Source organism: Tachypleus tridentatus, chromosome 9, assembly GCF_004210375.1.
Source record: "Tachypleus tridentatus isolate NWPU-2018 chromosome 9, ASM421037v1, whole genome shotgun sequence".
Lineage (NCBI taxonomy): Eukaryota > Metazoa > Arthropoda > Merostomata > Xiphosura > Limulidae > Tachypleus > Tachypleus tridentatus.
In genome coordinates this window covers 166,755,131-166,770,743 of record NC_134833.1, presented here as the reverse complement: position 1 = coordinate 166,770,743, position 15,613 = coordinate 166,755,131, and the positions used below count along the sequence as shown (strand labels likewise).

At 33.4% G+C, this 15,613-nt stretch overlaps 1 protein-coding gene across 4 annotated transcripts in view; it reads left to right on the top strand.

The window, feature by feature from the left end:
* The first annotated feature begins 548 nt into the window (after positions 1-548).
* The window catches only part of mIF2 (mitochondrial translation initiation factor 2), a 42,317-nt gene continuing 27,252 nt past the window's right edge, over positions 549-15,613 (top strand). Inside the window, exons 1-7 of one of the 4 annotated variants that reach the window (XM_076458432.1) lie at positions 549-657; positions 2,361-2,601; positions 2,891-3,005; positions 7,039-7,101; positions 9,094-9,214; positions 11,558-11,718; positions 11,949-12,125. In XM_076458432.1, the coding sequence (XP_076314547.1) occupies positions 2,392-2,601; positions 2,891-3,005; positions 7,039-7,101; positions 9,094-9,214; positions 11,558-11,718; positions 11,949-12,125 (847 nt within the window). In that variant the 5' untranslated portion in view covers positions 549-657; positions 2,361-2,391. Of the gene's footprint in view, positions 1,097-2,360; positions 2,602-2,890; positions 3,006-3,335; positions 3,397-7,038; positions 7,102-9,093; positions 9,215-11,557; positions 11,719-11,948; positions 12,126-15,613 lie in introns of those variants that run through there. The other 3 variants (XM_076458431.1, XM_076458434.1, XM_076458435.1) reach the window with 3 other exon arrangements.

The window sequence follows — 15,613 nt, the reverse complement described above, 5'->3', positions numbered from 1 at the left end:
GATGGCCCGGCAAGGCCAGATGGTTAATGCACTCGACTCGTAATCACAGGGTCGCGGGTTCGAATCCCCGTCACACCAAACATGCTCGCCCTTTCAACCGTGGGGGCATTATAATGTGACGATCAATACCACTATTCGTTGGTAAAAGAGTAGCCTAAGAGTTGGAGATGAAGTGGTGATGACAAGCTGCCTTCCCTCTAGTCTTACACTGCTAAATTAGGGACGGCTAGCCCAGATAGCCCTCGTTTAGCTTTACGCGAAATTCAAAATAAAACCAAACAAACCAAACTAATGATGCTTATCGTGTTTATGATGAAATAAATGTTATCACAAGAACATTACACTGTAGGTGACAGCGCTTTGTGGTGCAGAGTTACGTTTTGTTGTACCTAATCAATGCTGCCTCGTTCACTTGATAATGAAAATGTGTTAGATGACTGTATTTAAGTGTGTTTGTGTGTAGTTATAGCTGATGATAACCTCATAAACTTTTGTGACAACGAGAACCTGTTTTGGTGATCACAGTAATAGTTTTTCGTGTTTCTTCCGAAAAATTTGTAAACAATATTTTGATATGAAGACACGGGCGAAATATGTTATATTAATAATTTGTAACAGGAATTAATCGTTCTTTTAATAGAATAGAGTATGCTGCAAGTATGTCGCTGTAGTTCGTGCTTTTTTTTTGTAATAGCGTGATGATGATGTTTGTTCATCTTATGTATAGTGCAATTAGTTGTTATTTATTTGTAATTTTATCCAGGCTAATATATTTATAGCATTTTAGTTGTAAAAATGCTTAGTTGAGTAAACTTCATTGGCAATATACGACTGACATATAAAACAAGCTCCGATTTATTCTTTTCACTTAGCGTTAATTTAGTTGCAGTGTAAAAATAAAAATGCGTATGGTTTTGTAATTTAAATGACCAGTAGTAGGTACTATAACATGTGAACTATGATAGTACTTAATATGGTTCTATGTGTCAGTTGTATATGAATACTTTCCTGCTAGTTTGAACATTGTTCTTTTTTTAGTTTAATATTTTATCAGCTTCCTTATGCTTTCAAGTGTAACAAGCGGTTTACTCCGAAGGTAAGGATCGCTTTATTTATTACAAGTTGTTTCAAAACATTACCGAAATGCCGACAGATACCTAGATAGTCATTAAAGTAAAAAGCCTACAGTTGAGTACAATAGTAACACCTGCTTTCAAGTTTTGTGATTTTGTTCTTCTGAATTTGACTTATCTACTTGCAAATTTCATCTTTATATTTTGCACATTTCTTAACCTTTTATTTTGTGTACTAAGAAGTTAAAGGTGTTGTATTTCAGTTTTATATTTTGTGAACTCAAAAGGCTATATTCATGTTAGTACTTTCAAATCTATTTATGTTCTGTTTTTTGACTTTATAAAAATAGGACAGGTATGTCAACTTAAACAATAATAATTCCTGGTGTACCTCACTAGAAGAAATATTAAAGTCTGGTACTTTCTGCACAAGCCAGGCAATATGCAACTGCAATTCCATAATAGTAATGAAACCGGTCTTTAGAGATTGATATAGATAGGTTTAGTGTACATATTATACATTATTAAAAACCTGCAAAGGGTGATATAAGTAGGTTTGATGTGCAAAATGTACATTATAACAGTAGCTGACATTTGCTTGACCTAACCTGTTTCAGTGGCAAGTCTGAAGGCTTACATCTGTGTTCTAGTATCCATGGGCATGTAGGAAATAGCATAATGTGTATCTGTGTAGTTACCAAAAAACAAACAAGTCTATACTTCAGTAACAAATATTATGCTAAAGAAAGCCAATAATCCAGGAACTTATGAAAAGTAAACATCACTTCTTTAAGGTGAATTGGGGAATTTGTGCTTGAAGGAGAAACCCTTATTATCTAAACATTCTCAAGTTGCAGGTTACCCATCTTCTGATATTTTAGTTTTTGAACATTTGACAAAAGTCATGATATATCTTGACAGAACCACCCCTGTACTTATAGTTTGTAAATGTACACAGATCTGTTGTTTTAAAAAAAATATTATGACTTGTATTTCATCTATAGTAGCTCAGCAGTAAGCTTGAAAGTTTATAGTGTTAAAAACTAGATTTTAATTGAGCATAGCACTGATAAGTCATTGTGTAGCTTTGTATTTAGTGACGCACAAAGAGACTATTGTACTTTTAATGAAATAAGCTAACTATATTTTTGTTAATGGATAAATGTAACAATATATCTTCCCTTTTTGTAATGTTTTTGATTAAGTAGTGTTTCAAATAATGCCTGTGTTAATGATATTCTGGGAAGTAAGAAGCCATTGTGATAATTCTGTTATTTAATTTGTCAGAAGATCTTCATATCTAAAGCATCTGATAAAAATGTATGACTTCCACACTCGGCCACTTCCCTCACGTGTGACGTATACCATAGGTCTTCAGACAGTAAAAAAATCATGTTTTGTGGGCTTACCTTCAGGGCTAATGCTTCTAAGAAAGAACATGCCATGCTCCTTATGTAACACTTATCAAAGTGCTCTCTTTCACTCATCTGAGTTCTGTTTAAAAAAGCGAAAAACAGGAGAAGAAAAGGTAAAGTAAAAATTTGATTTAATAATTAATACAAACCTAGTACTTTGTGGATATCTGTATTTCAAAATTTTGAATGTTGCTTGGAAAGCTTACCAAAGAATTTATATTTCAGAGTATCTGCCATTACAACTGGACAAGAAAATTTAATGGCTTAATGTAAAGTCACAAGACAGTTTTTGGAAAAATGTGCTCACAAAGTTAATAATAATAATATGAAACAGAAATTGTGAATATGTTCATATGAATACTTTACTGAAGATGTTAAGCATGTTTTTAATTTCCTGTTTAGAAACATAAAAATAGCATCCACTTCACACCAAAAGCAAAACACAAAGATGATGTTATTAAGATTTGGAAGAACATGACAGTTGCTGAACTAGCAGAAGTAACACACAGAGATATTGGTAAGTTTTGATGATGTTAGTAAGGTGTACAAGAACATGACAGTTGTTCAACTAGCAGAAGTAACACACAGAGATATTGGTAAGTTTTGATGATGTTAGTAAGGTGTACAAGAACATGACAGTTGTTCAACTAGCAGAAGTAACACGGATATATTGGTAAGTTTTGATGATGTTAGTAAGGTGTACAAGAACATGACAGTTGTTCAACTAGCAGAAGTAACACGGATATATTGGTAAGTTTTGATGATGTTAGTAAGGTGTACAAGAACATGACAGTTGTTCAACTAGCAGAAGTAACACACAGAGATATTGGTAAGTTTTGATGATGTTAGTAAGGTGTACAAGAACATGACAGTTGTTCAACTAGCAGAAGTAACACACAGAGATATTGGTAAGTTTTGATGATGTTAGTAAGGTGTACAAGAACATGACAGTTGTTCAACTAGCAGAAGTAACACAGATATATTGGTAAGTTTTGATGATGTCAGTAAGGTGTACAAGAACATGACAGTTGTTCAACTAGCAGAAGTAACACAGATATATTGGTAAGTTTTGATGATGCTAGTAAGGTGTACAAGAACATGACAGTTGTTCAACTGGCAGAAGTAACACAGATATATTGGTAAGTTTTGATGATGCTAGTAAGGTGTACAAGAACATGACAGTTGTTCAACTGGCAGAAGTAATACAGATATATTGGTAAGTTTTTATGATGCTAGTAATTCTTAATGTTTTTTTTTCTTCTCTTTTACAACTTGTTATTAATCTCAAGACACATCATTAATGGCTTTGAGGTATATTACATTTTCTTTGGGAAACACATGCAACATTTGTCACAATAATATCATAAGCCTTGAGAATGGATGCAAACTGTGATGTATATTTGAAAATGCTTATACCCTTTAATTGTACATTTTAAAACTTAACATACATAATAAAAAAAAAATATCAGTGAGGTTTAAGAATAATTTAAACTCTATCTCTGACTATAAAATATTTAGAAACAACTGTAAGTGCTGTAGGTGATTAAATAACCAACCATACTGTATCATTTCTAATATGTTGTTTTGCCCATTCTCTCCAAACAGCTTTTTTTGACTAGTACTAGTCTAATGGTGCAGATCTTTTAAACTTGCAAGTAGCCTTCTTCCTCCTGTTTCTACATATCCTAATTCACATGATCATGCAGAGCTCTCCACTGGTAGAAGCACACCCTTCACATTTGCACTTGGTAATCACTTTTTGATTAGCTGTAGTACTTCACAGAAGTGCTGGTTTTTGTTTATACATTTGTCGACACTTTCCTTTATTCTACAGATTTAGTTTTCATTTAAATTTTTGTGTTTTGTAATTTTAAAGACTGCTTTTTCCAACTTTTCTCATATTTACAGGGATCTGTTTTGCTTGTGCATGTGGATCCCACTCTGTGGCAAGTAGTGCCTGACCAGGTCTACTTTTATTTTTTGAAAATCCACACTGTCCATTTTGTGACCATGCTTGATGTCAATATTGTGTAACCCTTCCTACACCTGATGTATGATTACAGGTGTTGATTGTGTGTCTTCAATCTATTTTCATCTATGTTGCAAGATTGGTTATATACATAACAGAGTCGAGGTGTTTTGTAAGACTGCTAATAGTTCTCTGTAGTGGTTTTTACATCAGTAAATATGCTCATCCTTGACTTTACGCTCATGAACTAATGTGAATAAATCAGACAGATTGTTTTCCATCTCTGATGACCTGTGGCATTGACAAACTTCTTGCCATGGACTTGGTGATGCCAGCTTTTGTTGAATAACTCCATTGCTGTGGTAGATCTACTTTTCAGGACAAGGTATTGCAGTCACCTGTTGCACTGTCTCTAATGATGTGGTCCTCTGGACTCTCCAGTCAGTTTTTCATCCTTTATTCTGTTGGATGAGAGTCTTTACCACTTACCATTTCCTAGCTGTTTGAGTGGTGGACCATGGAGGCCTGTCCTCCTGAGTGGTGAATCACACCATTCAGGTGAAAGTTGGCTGGTGGTATTCTGTGAGCATTCATGGCACATTGCACTTTCTACTGCAGAACTGATGTACAATTCCAAATACTACTAGGTTTTAGTTACAGCACTATGATGTATTACTGTGTATATATATATGTGTGTGTGTGTGTATATATATATGTGTGTGTGTGTGTGTGTGTATATAATATGACCAGTTGCTTTTCTCTGCTTTGGAATTCCTTCTTTCTACCATTTTCTGGAGTTATGCTCATGGCGGGTCTTGTTTTGATGGAAGTTTGCCCAGTTACAGTTAAAATAATGTGTCAATAGCATGATATCCTTCCTACCATGGATCTGAAGTACAATTCCAGATATCACTAAATTTTGGTTGAAGTGCTCCACTGTGTCCTAACCATATAATTGCAGTTTGCCCTCAGGCTGTGATGATCCTCCTAGCTACAATCCTCTAAATGTACATGTTTGGTGTGTCTGGTGTTGGTTGTAGGTGGTAAACCCTTACAACTATGCTGCACAGTATCCCTCCTGCTATTGCACATTGGAGAAAAAATGACCATTGCTTCCGGGTTTTGAACTGGAAATACAGCCTAGGTTTGTGGTTCCTCTTCGTATCATCTACTGATGCTGATTCTAACCGATCTGGGGTTAGTTGTGCTGAAAATGTGTGCAAGTGGTACAGATTATCATCTTTCCTACTAATTTCTGTAAGTATCTATTGGAAATACATTTTCATTGTGTGATGATAACTTTCATGTACTCGGTGACGACAACTTGATGCAGGCTTTAATATAACCGTCATTAGATTATACTGTAATATGGACCTCTTTATTATACATGTGCATGTAATGACTACATGAAGGCAGTAAAGCTCAAATGAACCTAGTTCATGCTGCAGCTGTCATGGGTTAAAATATTTATTGCTTGTTCTAACTGTATTTTTTCATATAACTTTGAAATGAAATAGTCAAAAGTTTATCTGAACATCTCATTACCTAGACATTCTTTTGTAGTACTGTCGTTGTATTATTAAAGATACAGAGAAACCTTGTAGATAATTGTTGTCGCTCATTGACCGTGTGACAATACACCTGAAATTTTAATTTGATTTTTGAAGGTTTATTTTGAAGCAAAGTAATTAATAGTTGGATGAAATAAAACATCAGATCATACTTTATGATATGAAATTCATTCATGCACATTGATAATAAAGGTATTTCAATTTTGAAAGTAGAATGATAACTTGCACCGAAAATCATTAAAAGTGATTTCCTGTGAAAAAGATTTAGTGAATTTAACTGAATAAATTAGTTTAAAATTTATTAAAAAGAAACTGTATTTATTAAATATAATTATATAAAATTATTGTTAGCAAAAATATTATCACCTAGCCTGAGAAAGATAAGGGTGATTCCATTTTGTAAAGTTAAGTCAAGGAAAAATCTTTGTGATTTTTTCATATTTACAGCTGTAAGCGAATTGTAGATTTAGTATAATGTAATATATATGCAAGTTCTTCAATGTTGTTGTAATTTGCTCATATTTTGTTCTGCTGAAATTAATTCTCAGTATGTTTTGAGCCCAATATTGGTTTGTATTAAGTCGTGCATGATACATTATGTGTAGCTAAGTGCTACAGAAGTTGTTCACACATTGGTTTGTATTAAGTCGTGCATGATACATTATGTGTAGCTAAGTGCTACAGAAGTTGTTCACTAAGCTAAGTGCTACAGAAGTTGTTCACTAAGCTAAGTGCTACAGAAGTTGTTCACTATATTTTAGGTATAAATAAAAGTTCATTCTTTTTGATATCATTTTTCTCTCCTTGCTCATGTCTGCTGCACAGTTCATATTTTTATAAAACTTTGGCTGACCATTTCAGATGTTTGATGAAATGCTAAAGAGATGTTTTTATGAAAACAAATTAATTTAAATATTCAGTAAATCATTTTGGATTTATTTTAACAGCTGAATCTGCCTTTCAATTCACTGGAAATTTTCGGTAACTCGGAATTTTGTTGTGGATTTCAGATGACGTCTTTGAAGCCATGCTTTATGTTGAGAACTGTAGCCAACTTGACAGCCCTGAGTCAGGTGAGGTACTTGTTGGAAACTAGTGAATGTTTTAGAAGGATAACACATTAAAACTTTCTTGAATTTATGGTTGGAACCTACTGTGGTAAGACATTAACCTTTCCTTGGATACATGGCTGGAATCTTGTAAAAACCATGTTATAGAGTGAATGGTTTTACTATGGTAAGACTAACACTTTCTTAGATATATAGTTGAAACCTAGTTAGACAGTTTTTGTGTAGTGAATGGTTTGACTATGATAAGACACTAATATTTCCTTGAACATATGGTTGTAACCTAATAAAATAATGTTTGTAGGATGGACAGTTTCTCTATGATAAAATACTAACACTTTTTGGGATATATGGTTATAACCTAGTAAAACAATGTTTCGGTGACTATGGTAAGACACTGAATTCCTTGGATATGTAGTTGGAGCCTAGTAAGACAATGTTTCAGTGACTATGGTAAGACACTGAATTCCTTGGATATGTAGTTGGAGCCTAGTAAGACAATGTTTCAGTGACTATGGTAAGACACTGAATTCCTTGGATATGTAGTTGGAGCCTAGTAAGACAATGTTTCAGTGACTATGGTAAGACACTGAATTCCTTGGATATGTAGTTGGAACCTAGTAGGACAATGTTTATAATAATCACTGACTGATTATAAGAGTTAAGATTCTCTGTGTGAATTGTTTGACTCTTCTAAGACATGGAAATATTTTTTTGAGAAATAACAATGTTCCATGATGTATTAATTGTTTTATAGGTAGATATTAATACAGGGTTGAATACCTTAAAACTATTCTAATTATTTGAATCAACAACTGAAATGGCAAACAGTCAGTATCCAGCATGTTTCTTAGATAATTAACTTTAATAACAGTTAATAATAGTTTGTAACAGCCCTCTCTGACACAAAATATTCATCCACTTAGATCATAAAGTTGTGTTAAGACTGGAGATTTAGAATATCCATAATGACATTGAAACACCAAGGAATATGGACCAATGTAGAACATCTGGACTCTGGAATAAAGGATGGCAATAAATCATATCCAGTTATGGTAAACAAACTGTGAGGACTGAATTCACCAACATCAAAGTCAGTGATAAAAGTCAACATAAAAGCATGGTTTCTATCATGCCACCAAACCTTCCAATCACCCACTGGCTTAAACAGCTGAAGAATGAAATGATTATTCATGTTATTTTCTGGGGAGACATAATCTTTAAGTTAACTGTTACAGGATCTGTGGTCTTTTGTATGATTGAACTGTTGAAAGAGGCAATGGAAATCCATTATTTTCACATGTTAGATGGATTGCTAAAGAAATTATGTACTTTGGACATGATTGTCTTACAGCTAAGTCTTTTGCAATGGAACTACACTGCAGGGTTTTTGACACAATCTGGTGTTGTATGGGGAAGAGCATGATCAGACATGAGAACATGGGTTGTGACAGTCGGATGAGAATTGGATCATTTGTATCTTCTGTAAACGTGTAACAGTTGGTCTTCAGATATAACTTGTATGAGTCCTGCATCATCTGTAAAGATGTAACAGTTGGTCTTCAGATATAACTTGTATGGCTCCTGTATCTTCTGTAAAGATATAACAGTTTATCTTCAGATATAACATATGAGTTTTGTATCTTTACAATAACTAGGGAAAGAAAGCTTGAGTCAGTTTGGGTTATGTATGAGTAGTAAATGCATAAATAGTCATACATTTAGTTTGGACCACGTTGAAAACTGAATACTGTAAACTGTTATCAGAAAAAGATTTTCATAACTGTGATGATAGTTTAAAATTCAGTATTTGTCTGATATGAGTCAGTCAAAAAGAATTGTGAAAACTTGACATGTCTGTCCTCTCTTTAGGGCATGTCATAATGTGTCAATTTCATTATTTGTAAATATTAAGAAATTGCACCATTGGGCATTAACACAGTTTTATGTATTTGTATTTATAAATATTGATTTACTGTTCATACTTTTTGTATACAGAAATCGATGATGTTGGATTAACTCATAACATTGCCAGAAGGTTGGGTTATCGATGTAAGATAGTGGCTCCTCCTTCTGCAGATCATCATAAAGAGAAACCCAACAAGGACGCTGTTCGTCGGTAAGACATATTTCTAGATCACTTAATTTATGAAAAATTTAATGGGAACTTTAGGTAATGGTATATAAACATTTGTAGTTTTATTTGTAGAATCTTAAAAAAATATAGAATTAGAGAAGTTCAAGTTTTTAAAATGTGTTTTAAACTCTTTAAAACTTAATTAATGTGACAAATTTTTATGATGTGTTTACAGTTTTGTAATAGTGTAAATATGAACTGGTTGAAGTTTTGATGAATGTTGTAGCTTTGGTGATGGAATTCTGTAACAGTGTAAATATGAACTGGTTGAATTAGTTTTAATGAATGTTGTAGTTTTGGTGATGGAATTCTGTAACAGTGTAAATATGAACTGGTTGAAATCGTTTCAATGAATGTTGTAGCTTTGGTGATGGAATTCTGTAACAGTGTAAATATGAACTGGTTGAAGTTGTTTTGATGAATGTTGTAGCTTTGGTGATGGAATTCTGTAACAGTGTAAATATGAACTGGTTGAATTAGTTTTAATGAATGTTGTAGCTTTGGTGATGGAATTCTGTAACAGTGTAAATATGAACTGGTTGAATTAGTTTTAATGAATGTTGTACCTTTGGTGATGGAATTCTGTAACAGTGTAAATATGAACTGGTTGAAGTTGTTTTGATGAATGTTGTAGCTTTGGTGATGGAATTCTGTAACAGTGTAAATATGAACTGGTTGAATTAGTTTTAATGAATGTTGTAGTTTTGGTGATGGAATTCTGTAACAGTGTAAACATGAACTGGTTGAAATCATTTTAATGAATGTTGTAGTTTTGGTGATGGAATTCTGTAACAGTGTAAAGATGAACTGGTTGAAGTTGTTTTGATGAATGTTGTAGTTTTGGTGATGGAATTCTGTAACAGTGTAAATATGAACTGGTTGAATTAGTTTTAATGAATGTTGTAGTTTTGGTGATGGAATTCTGTAACAGTGTAAATATGAACTGGTTGAAATCATTTTAATGAATGTTGTAGTTTTGGTGATGGAATTCTGTAACAGTGTAAATATGAACTGGTTGAAATAGTTTTAATGAATGTTGTATCTTTGGTGATGGAATTCTGTAACAGTGTAAATATGAACTGGTTGAAGTTGTTTTGATGAATGTTGTTGCTTTGGTGATGGAATTCTGTAACAGTGTAAATATGAACTGGTTGAAGTTGTTTTGATGAATGTTGTTGCTTTGGTGATGGAATTCTGTAACAGTGTAAATATGAACTGGTTGAAGTTGTTTTGATGAATGTTGTAGCTTTGGTGATGGAATTCTGTAACAGTGTAAATATGAACTGGTTGAAGTTTTGATGAATGTTGTAGCTTTGGTGATGGAATTCTGTAACAGTGTAAATATGAACTGGTTGAATTAGTTTTAATGAATGTTGTAGTTTTGGTGATGGAATTCTGTAACAGTGTAAATATGAACTGGTTGAACAAGTTTTAATGAATGTTGTAGCTTTGGTGATGGAATTCTGTAACAGTGTAAATATGAACTGGTTGAAATAGTTTTAATGAATGTTGTAGCTTTGGTGATGGAATTCTGTAACAGTGTAAATATGAACTGGTTGAATTAGTTTTAATGAATGTTGTAGTTTTGGTGATGGAATTCTGTAACAGTGTAAATATGAACTGGTTGAACAAGTTTTAATGAATGTTGTAGCTTTGGTGATGGAATTCTGTAACAGTGTAAATATGAACTGGTTGAATTAGTTTTAATGAATGTTGTAGTTTTGGTGATGGAATTCTGTAACAGTGTAAATATGAACTGGTTGAACAAGTTTTAATGAATGTTGTAGCTGTGGTGATGGAATTCTGTAACAGTGTAAATATGAACTGGTTGAAGTAGTTTTAATGAATGTTGTAGCTTTGGTGATGGAATTCTGTAACAGTGTAAATATGAACTGGTTGAACAAGTTTTAATGAACATTGTTGGCTTTAGTAAATTTGAATTGGCTGAAGTTGAAGTAGTTTTAATGAACTTTGTAGTTTCAGTATGTTGGAACTGTCTGAAGAATTTTTAATAAATGTAGTTTCAGTGAGGGTAACCAGTCCTTCTTTGCTTCAAACATTTTTGTTCCTTTATAAGAAATGAATGTTACTAGAAGACTTCACACAGTTGTTTATTTGCTTATGTCATTCTATTTTATTGTAGTATTTGTTATGATAGTAACTTCCTTGACTTGAAATGTTTTTATCTCTTGTTCCATGACAAGTTTTGACCGTGTAATGTAAGTGATCAGTGTAACATATTATTAGATACAGAAGAAAGATACTGACCGTAACAACAGACAATGGAGTAGTTTTCTTATTGAATTATAAAATTTTACTTTGCAGACCACCACCTGATCCAAACCAGCTGGTGAAGCGTCCTCCAGTTGTAACAATTATGGGGCACGTTGACCATGGGAAAACGACCTTGCTGGACTCTCTTCGACATACTTCAGTTGTTAAAGAAGAGTTTGGGGGAATTACTCAGCATATTGGAGCTTTTTCAGGTAAGATAACATTTTCATGTTATCATAATGCCAAGTGAATCATGCTATATTGTAGTTCTGGATGGCCATTTATTCTGCTGCATTAACCAGATTATTTTAGTATGTTTTTCCCTTGGTTTTATAATTCATAGTGTTGTCCCGTACAGTAAAATGAATACATATAATGGTTAAAGTTGACTGTTTTATATTTTGCTATCCTCAGTGTCAAGTAGAGATGTTATGTTTTCTAGTCAAACTTCCTGGTGGTGAGAGTATAACATTTCTAGACACACCGGGTCATGCCGCATTTTCTGCTATGCGGGCTCGTGGAGCACATGTGACAGACATTGTTGTGTTAGTTGTGGCTGCTGATGATGGAGTGATGGAGCAGACAGTTGAGTCCATTCGTTTTGCCCGAGAAGCTGAAGGTTAGTGTAGAGAAACACAATAAATGTGGTATCGTACACGTCTGTAACTTGAAATGTGTGTGTACTTAGTTTGTAAAAACACAATAACTGTGGTATCATACACATCTGTAACTTGAAATGTGTGTGTACTTAGTTTGTAAAAACACAATAACTGTGGTATCTTACACATCTGTAACTTGAAATACGTGTGTAATTAGTTTGTAGAAACCCAATAGATGTGGTATCTTACACATCTGTAACTTGAAATACGTGTGTAATTAGTTTGTAGAAACCCAAAAGATGTGGTATCTTACACATCTGTAACTTGAAATACGTGCGTAATTAGTTTGTAGAAACCCAATAGATGTGGTATCTTACACATCTGTAACTTGAAATACGTGCGTAATTAGTTTGTAGAAACCCAATAGATGTGGTATCTTACACATCTGTAACTTGAAATACGTGCATAATTAGTTTGTAGAAACCCAATAGATGTGGTATCTTACACATCTGTAACTTGAAATACATGCGTAATTAGTTTGTAGAAACCCAATAGATATAGTATCTTACACACCTGTAACTTAAAATATGTATGTAATTAAATTTATATGTAAAAACGGCTCATTTGGGTTGAGAAAATTTTTTACATAGAGGAGCGAACAACTTTTCGATCTTCTTTGGTCATCGTCAGGTTCACAAAGAAAGAAAGAGGTAACTGACCAGAAGCTGACCACATGTTTGAAAGAGGTTGTGTAACTGAGTGTCAGAATGTAGAGGGTGTGCTTAGATGTTTTAATATATAATTTTATATTATTTATTTTATTATTATTATTTATCATATTATTTTTAATATATTGGGACTCAGCACATGAAACAAAACAAAAACTCAACATTTTAAGAAACCAAATAAACACAGCCATAAAACTATGCTCACCAGATAAAATTAATGATGAATTACACAAAATAAAACAATACTTCATCAACATCAATAAGTTTCCTCCACAAACCGTAGAAAACATTATACGCACACACCTAGACAGAAAGCAAAATCAACCAGCAAAAGTAAATATACCTCACAAATAAAAAAATCATGAAACCATATACTGCTGCATACCATATATTCCCGACATCAGCAGAAAAATAACCAACATTTGGCAAAAACTAGTAATAAAATATGACATTCCAGTTAATACCAAATTTATTCAAAAACCAGTCACAAAACTAAGGTCTATACTATGTAAAAACTACACTGACAAACACCACACCAACATTATTTATAAAATACAATGTGATAACTGCCACGACTTCTATATTGGAGAAACAAGTAGAAAAATGGAAACCAGATCCAAAGAACACAAAAAGTCACCTTCACACATTTTTGAACACTTTAAATCAAATAAACACAACATAACCATAGAAAACACTCAAATACTAAATAAAGAAACAAACATAAACAAACGCAAAATTAAAGAAGCCTTACTTATACAACAACTCAAGCTCAAAATAAACCAATACAAAGGAACACCTTTATACCTATATTAATAAATATAATCAAACATCTAAGCACACCCTCTACATTCCGACACTCAGTTACACAACCCCTTTCAAACATGTGGTCAGCTTCCGGTCAGTTACCTCTTTCTTTCTTTGTGAACCTGATGACTGAAGAAGGTCAAAAAGTTGTTCGCTCCTCTATGTAAAAACTTTTCTCAATCCAAACAACCCGTTTTTACATATATATTTTTCTTTACAAATGGGTTTTCTTGAAATCACTGTGTGTAATTATTTTGTAAAAACACAATAACTGTGGTATCTTATACATCTGTAACTTGAAATGTGTGTGTAATTAGTTTGTAGAAACCCAATAGATGTGGTATCTTACACATCTGTAACTTGAAATATGTATGTAATTAGTTTGTAGAAACCCAATAAATGTGGTATCTTACACATCTGTAACTTGATATGTGTGTGTAATTAGTTTGTCGAAACATAACTGTGGTATCTTACACATCTGTAACATGAAATACATGTGTAATTATTTTGTAGAAACACAAAAAATGTGTAATTAGTTTGTAGAAATCCAATAACTGTGATATCTTTACACATCTGTAACATGAAATACATGTGTAACATGTTACATTTGTAACCATTGTTCAAGGTATTGTGTATTACCACATTTAAAGAAGATGCTGCACTCATATTATGAGTGAGGTTTCTTTCTTCTCAGTTTTTAATTGATCTATTAGACAATGAACCTCCCCTGTTTTGCATTAGGTAGAATTTGCCATTTGTTAAATACCTTAACTTTTCAATATCTTTCTGGATTTCATTCTTAGGTATGTTCTTTCCATTTCTTTAGTCTGTAGAATATATTTTTGGTTTTCTTACTTTTAATCTCTCATTTATTGGGCTTATTTTGTTTGTTTTCTCTTTGTTTGTTATTAAGATTCATATTGTTACCAACCTCTCATATGCCTCGCTCCCTCCTCATGTGCATGAGTACAAATATATCAAATATCTTCCCTTTGTATTGCCAGTTTTCTGGCATTGCTATGTTTCTGGTCAGTTGGGGCTCCTTATATTATATTTCACTCTTTTATGATGGCTGTTTGGTTGAGTGTTCTTCATATCTAAATCCTTTCTCATTCAGTTTTGAGTACTTCTGAGAATTTTCTTTTCCTCTCATCTCATCTGATTTTAGTCTGTTTTATACTTGTGAGCTGTGACATGTCTGGTCACCAGATTTTACGTGAGTAATGCACAAGAGGTTCTTTTACCTTTGGAGACTCTAGTTTCTCTAAAACCCCTCATTCCTTCGTGTATCCTCTACAGTGGACCTTGAGTCTCTAGTCTTTCAATGGAATAATCTCTACATCCCCATATATTCATTAGCATTTACTCTTGATTGGACACATTCACCTTGGATAATTTTGTCCCCCCCTCTTACTCTGGGAGTTCAATTCTATAGTCCTTGTCTTTAAGCACTGGCTGTCATTGTGTAAGCCTCTTTTTACTTGTTTCTCTATAACTGCTTCCTTAATCATCTCCTCCTTATGTGCCCTTTATTTACACACTGCTCTCCTTCTTGAGCCCTATTGTTGGTACCTCTTTGAGTAGCTCACTTTGGTCCTCTTGTTGTTCAGAATCCCATTCACTTTCATTTTTTTTTTTTCATGGAAGAATATCATCCCACTATTCTTGCATGGAATTTGCACAATCCATCACTGATTGTGCCAGACTTTCCATGAGTGTGGCAGTATTCTTGTCATTTTTCTACTGTATTTGTTTGTCACTGTTTGTGATAGGATTTTATCATTGGTCCTTCTGCCACCCTTTTCCTCCTTTTAGTAATTCTGTAGCTCTCTTCCCAGATTATTTCTTAAGATTCTCAGTCTTCCCACTTGCTGACTGTTATCACACCTTTTCTCCTTTCTTGGTACCAAGATAGGTTTTGTATTCTCTGTTCTCTTCTGCACCTTCATTCTCATTCCTCGACTTCCTTGCCTGAC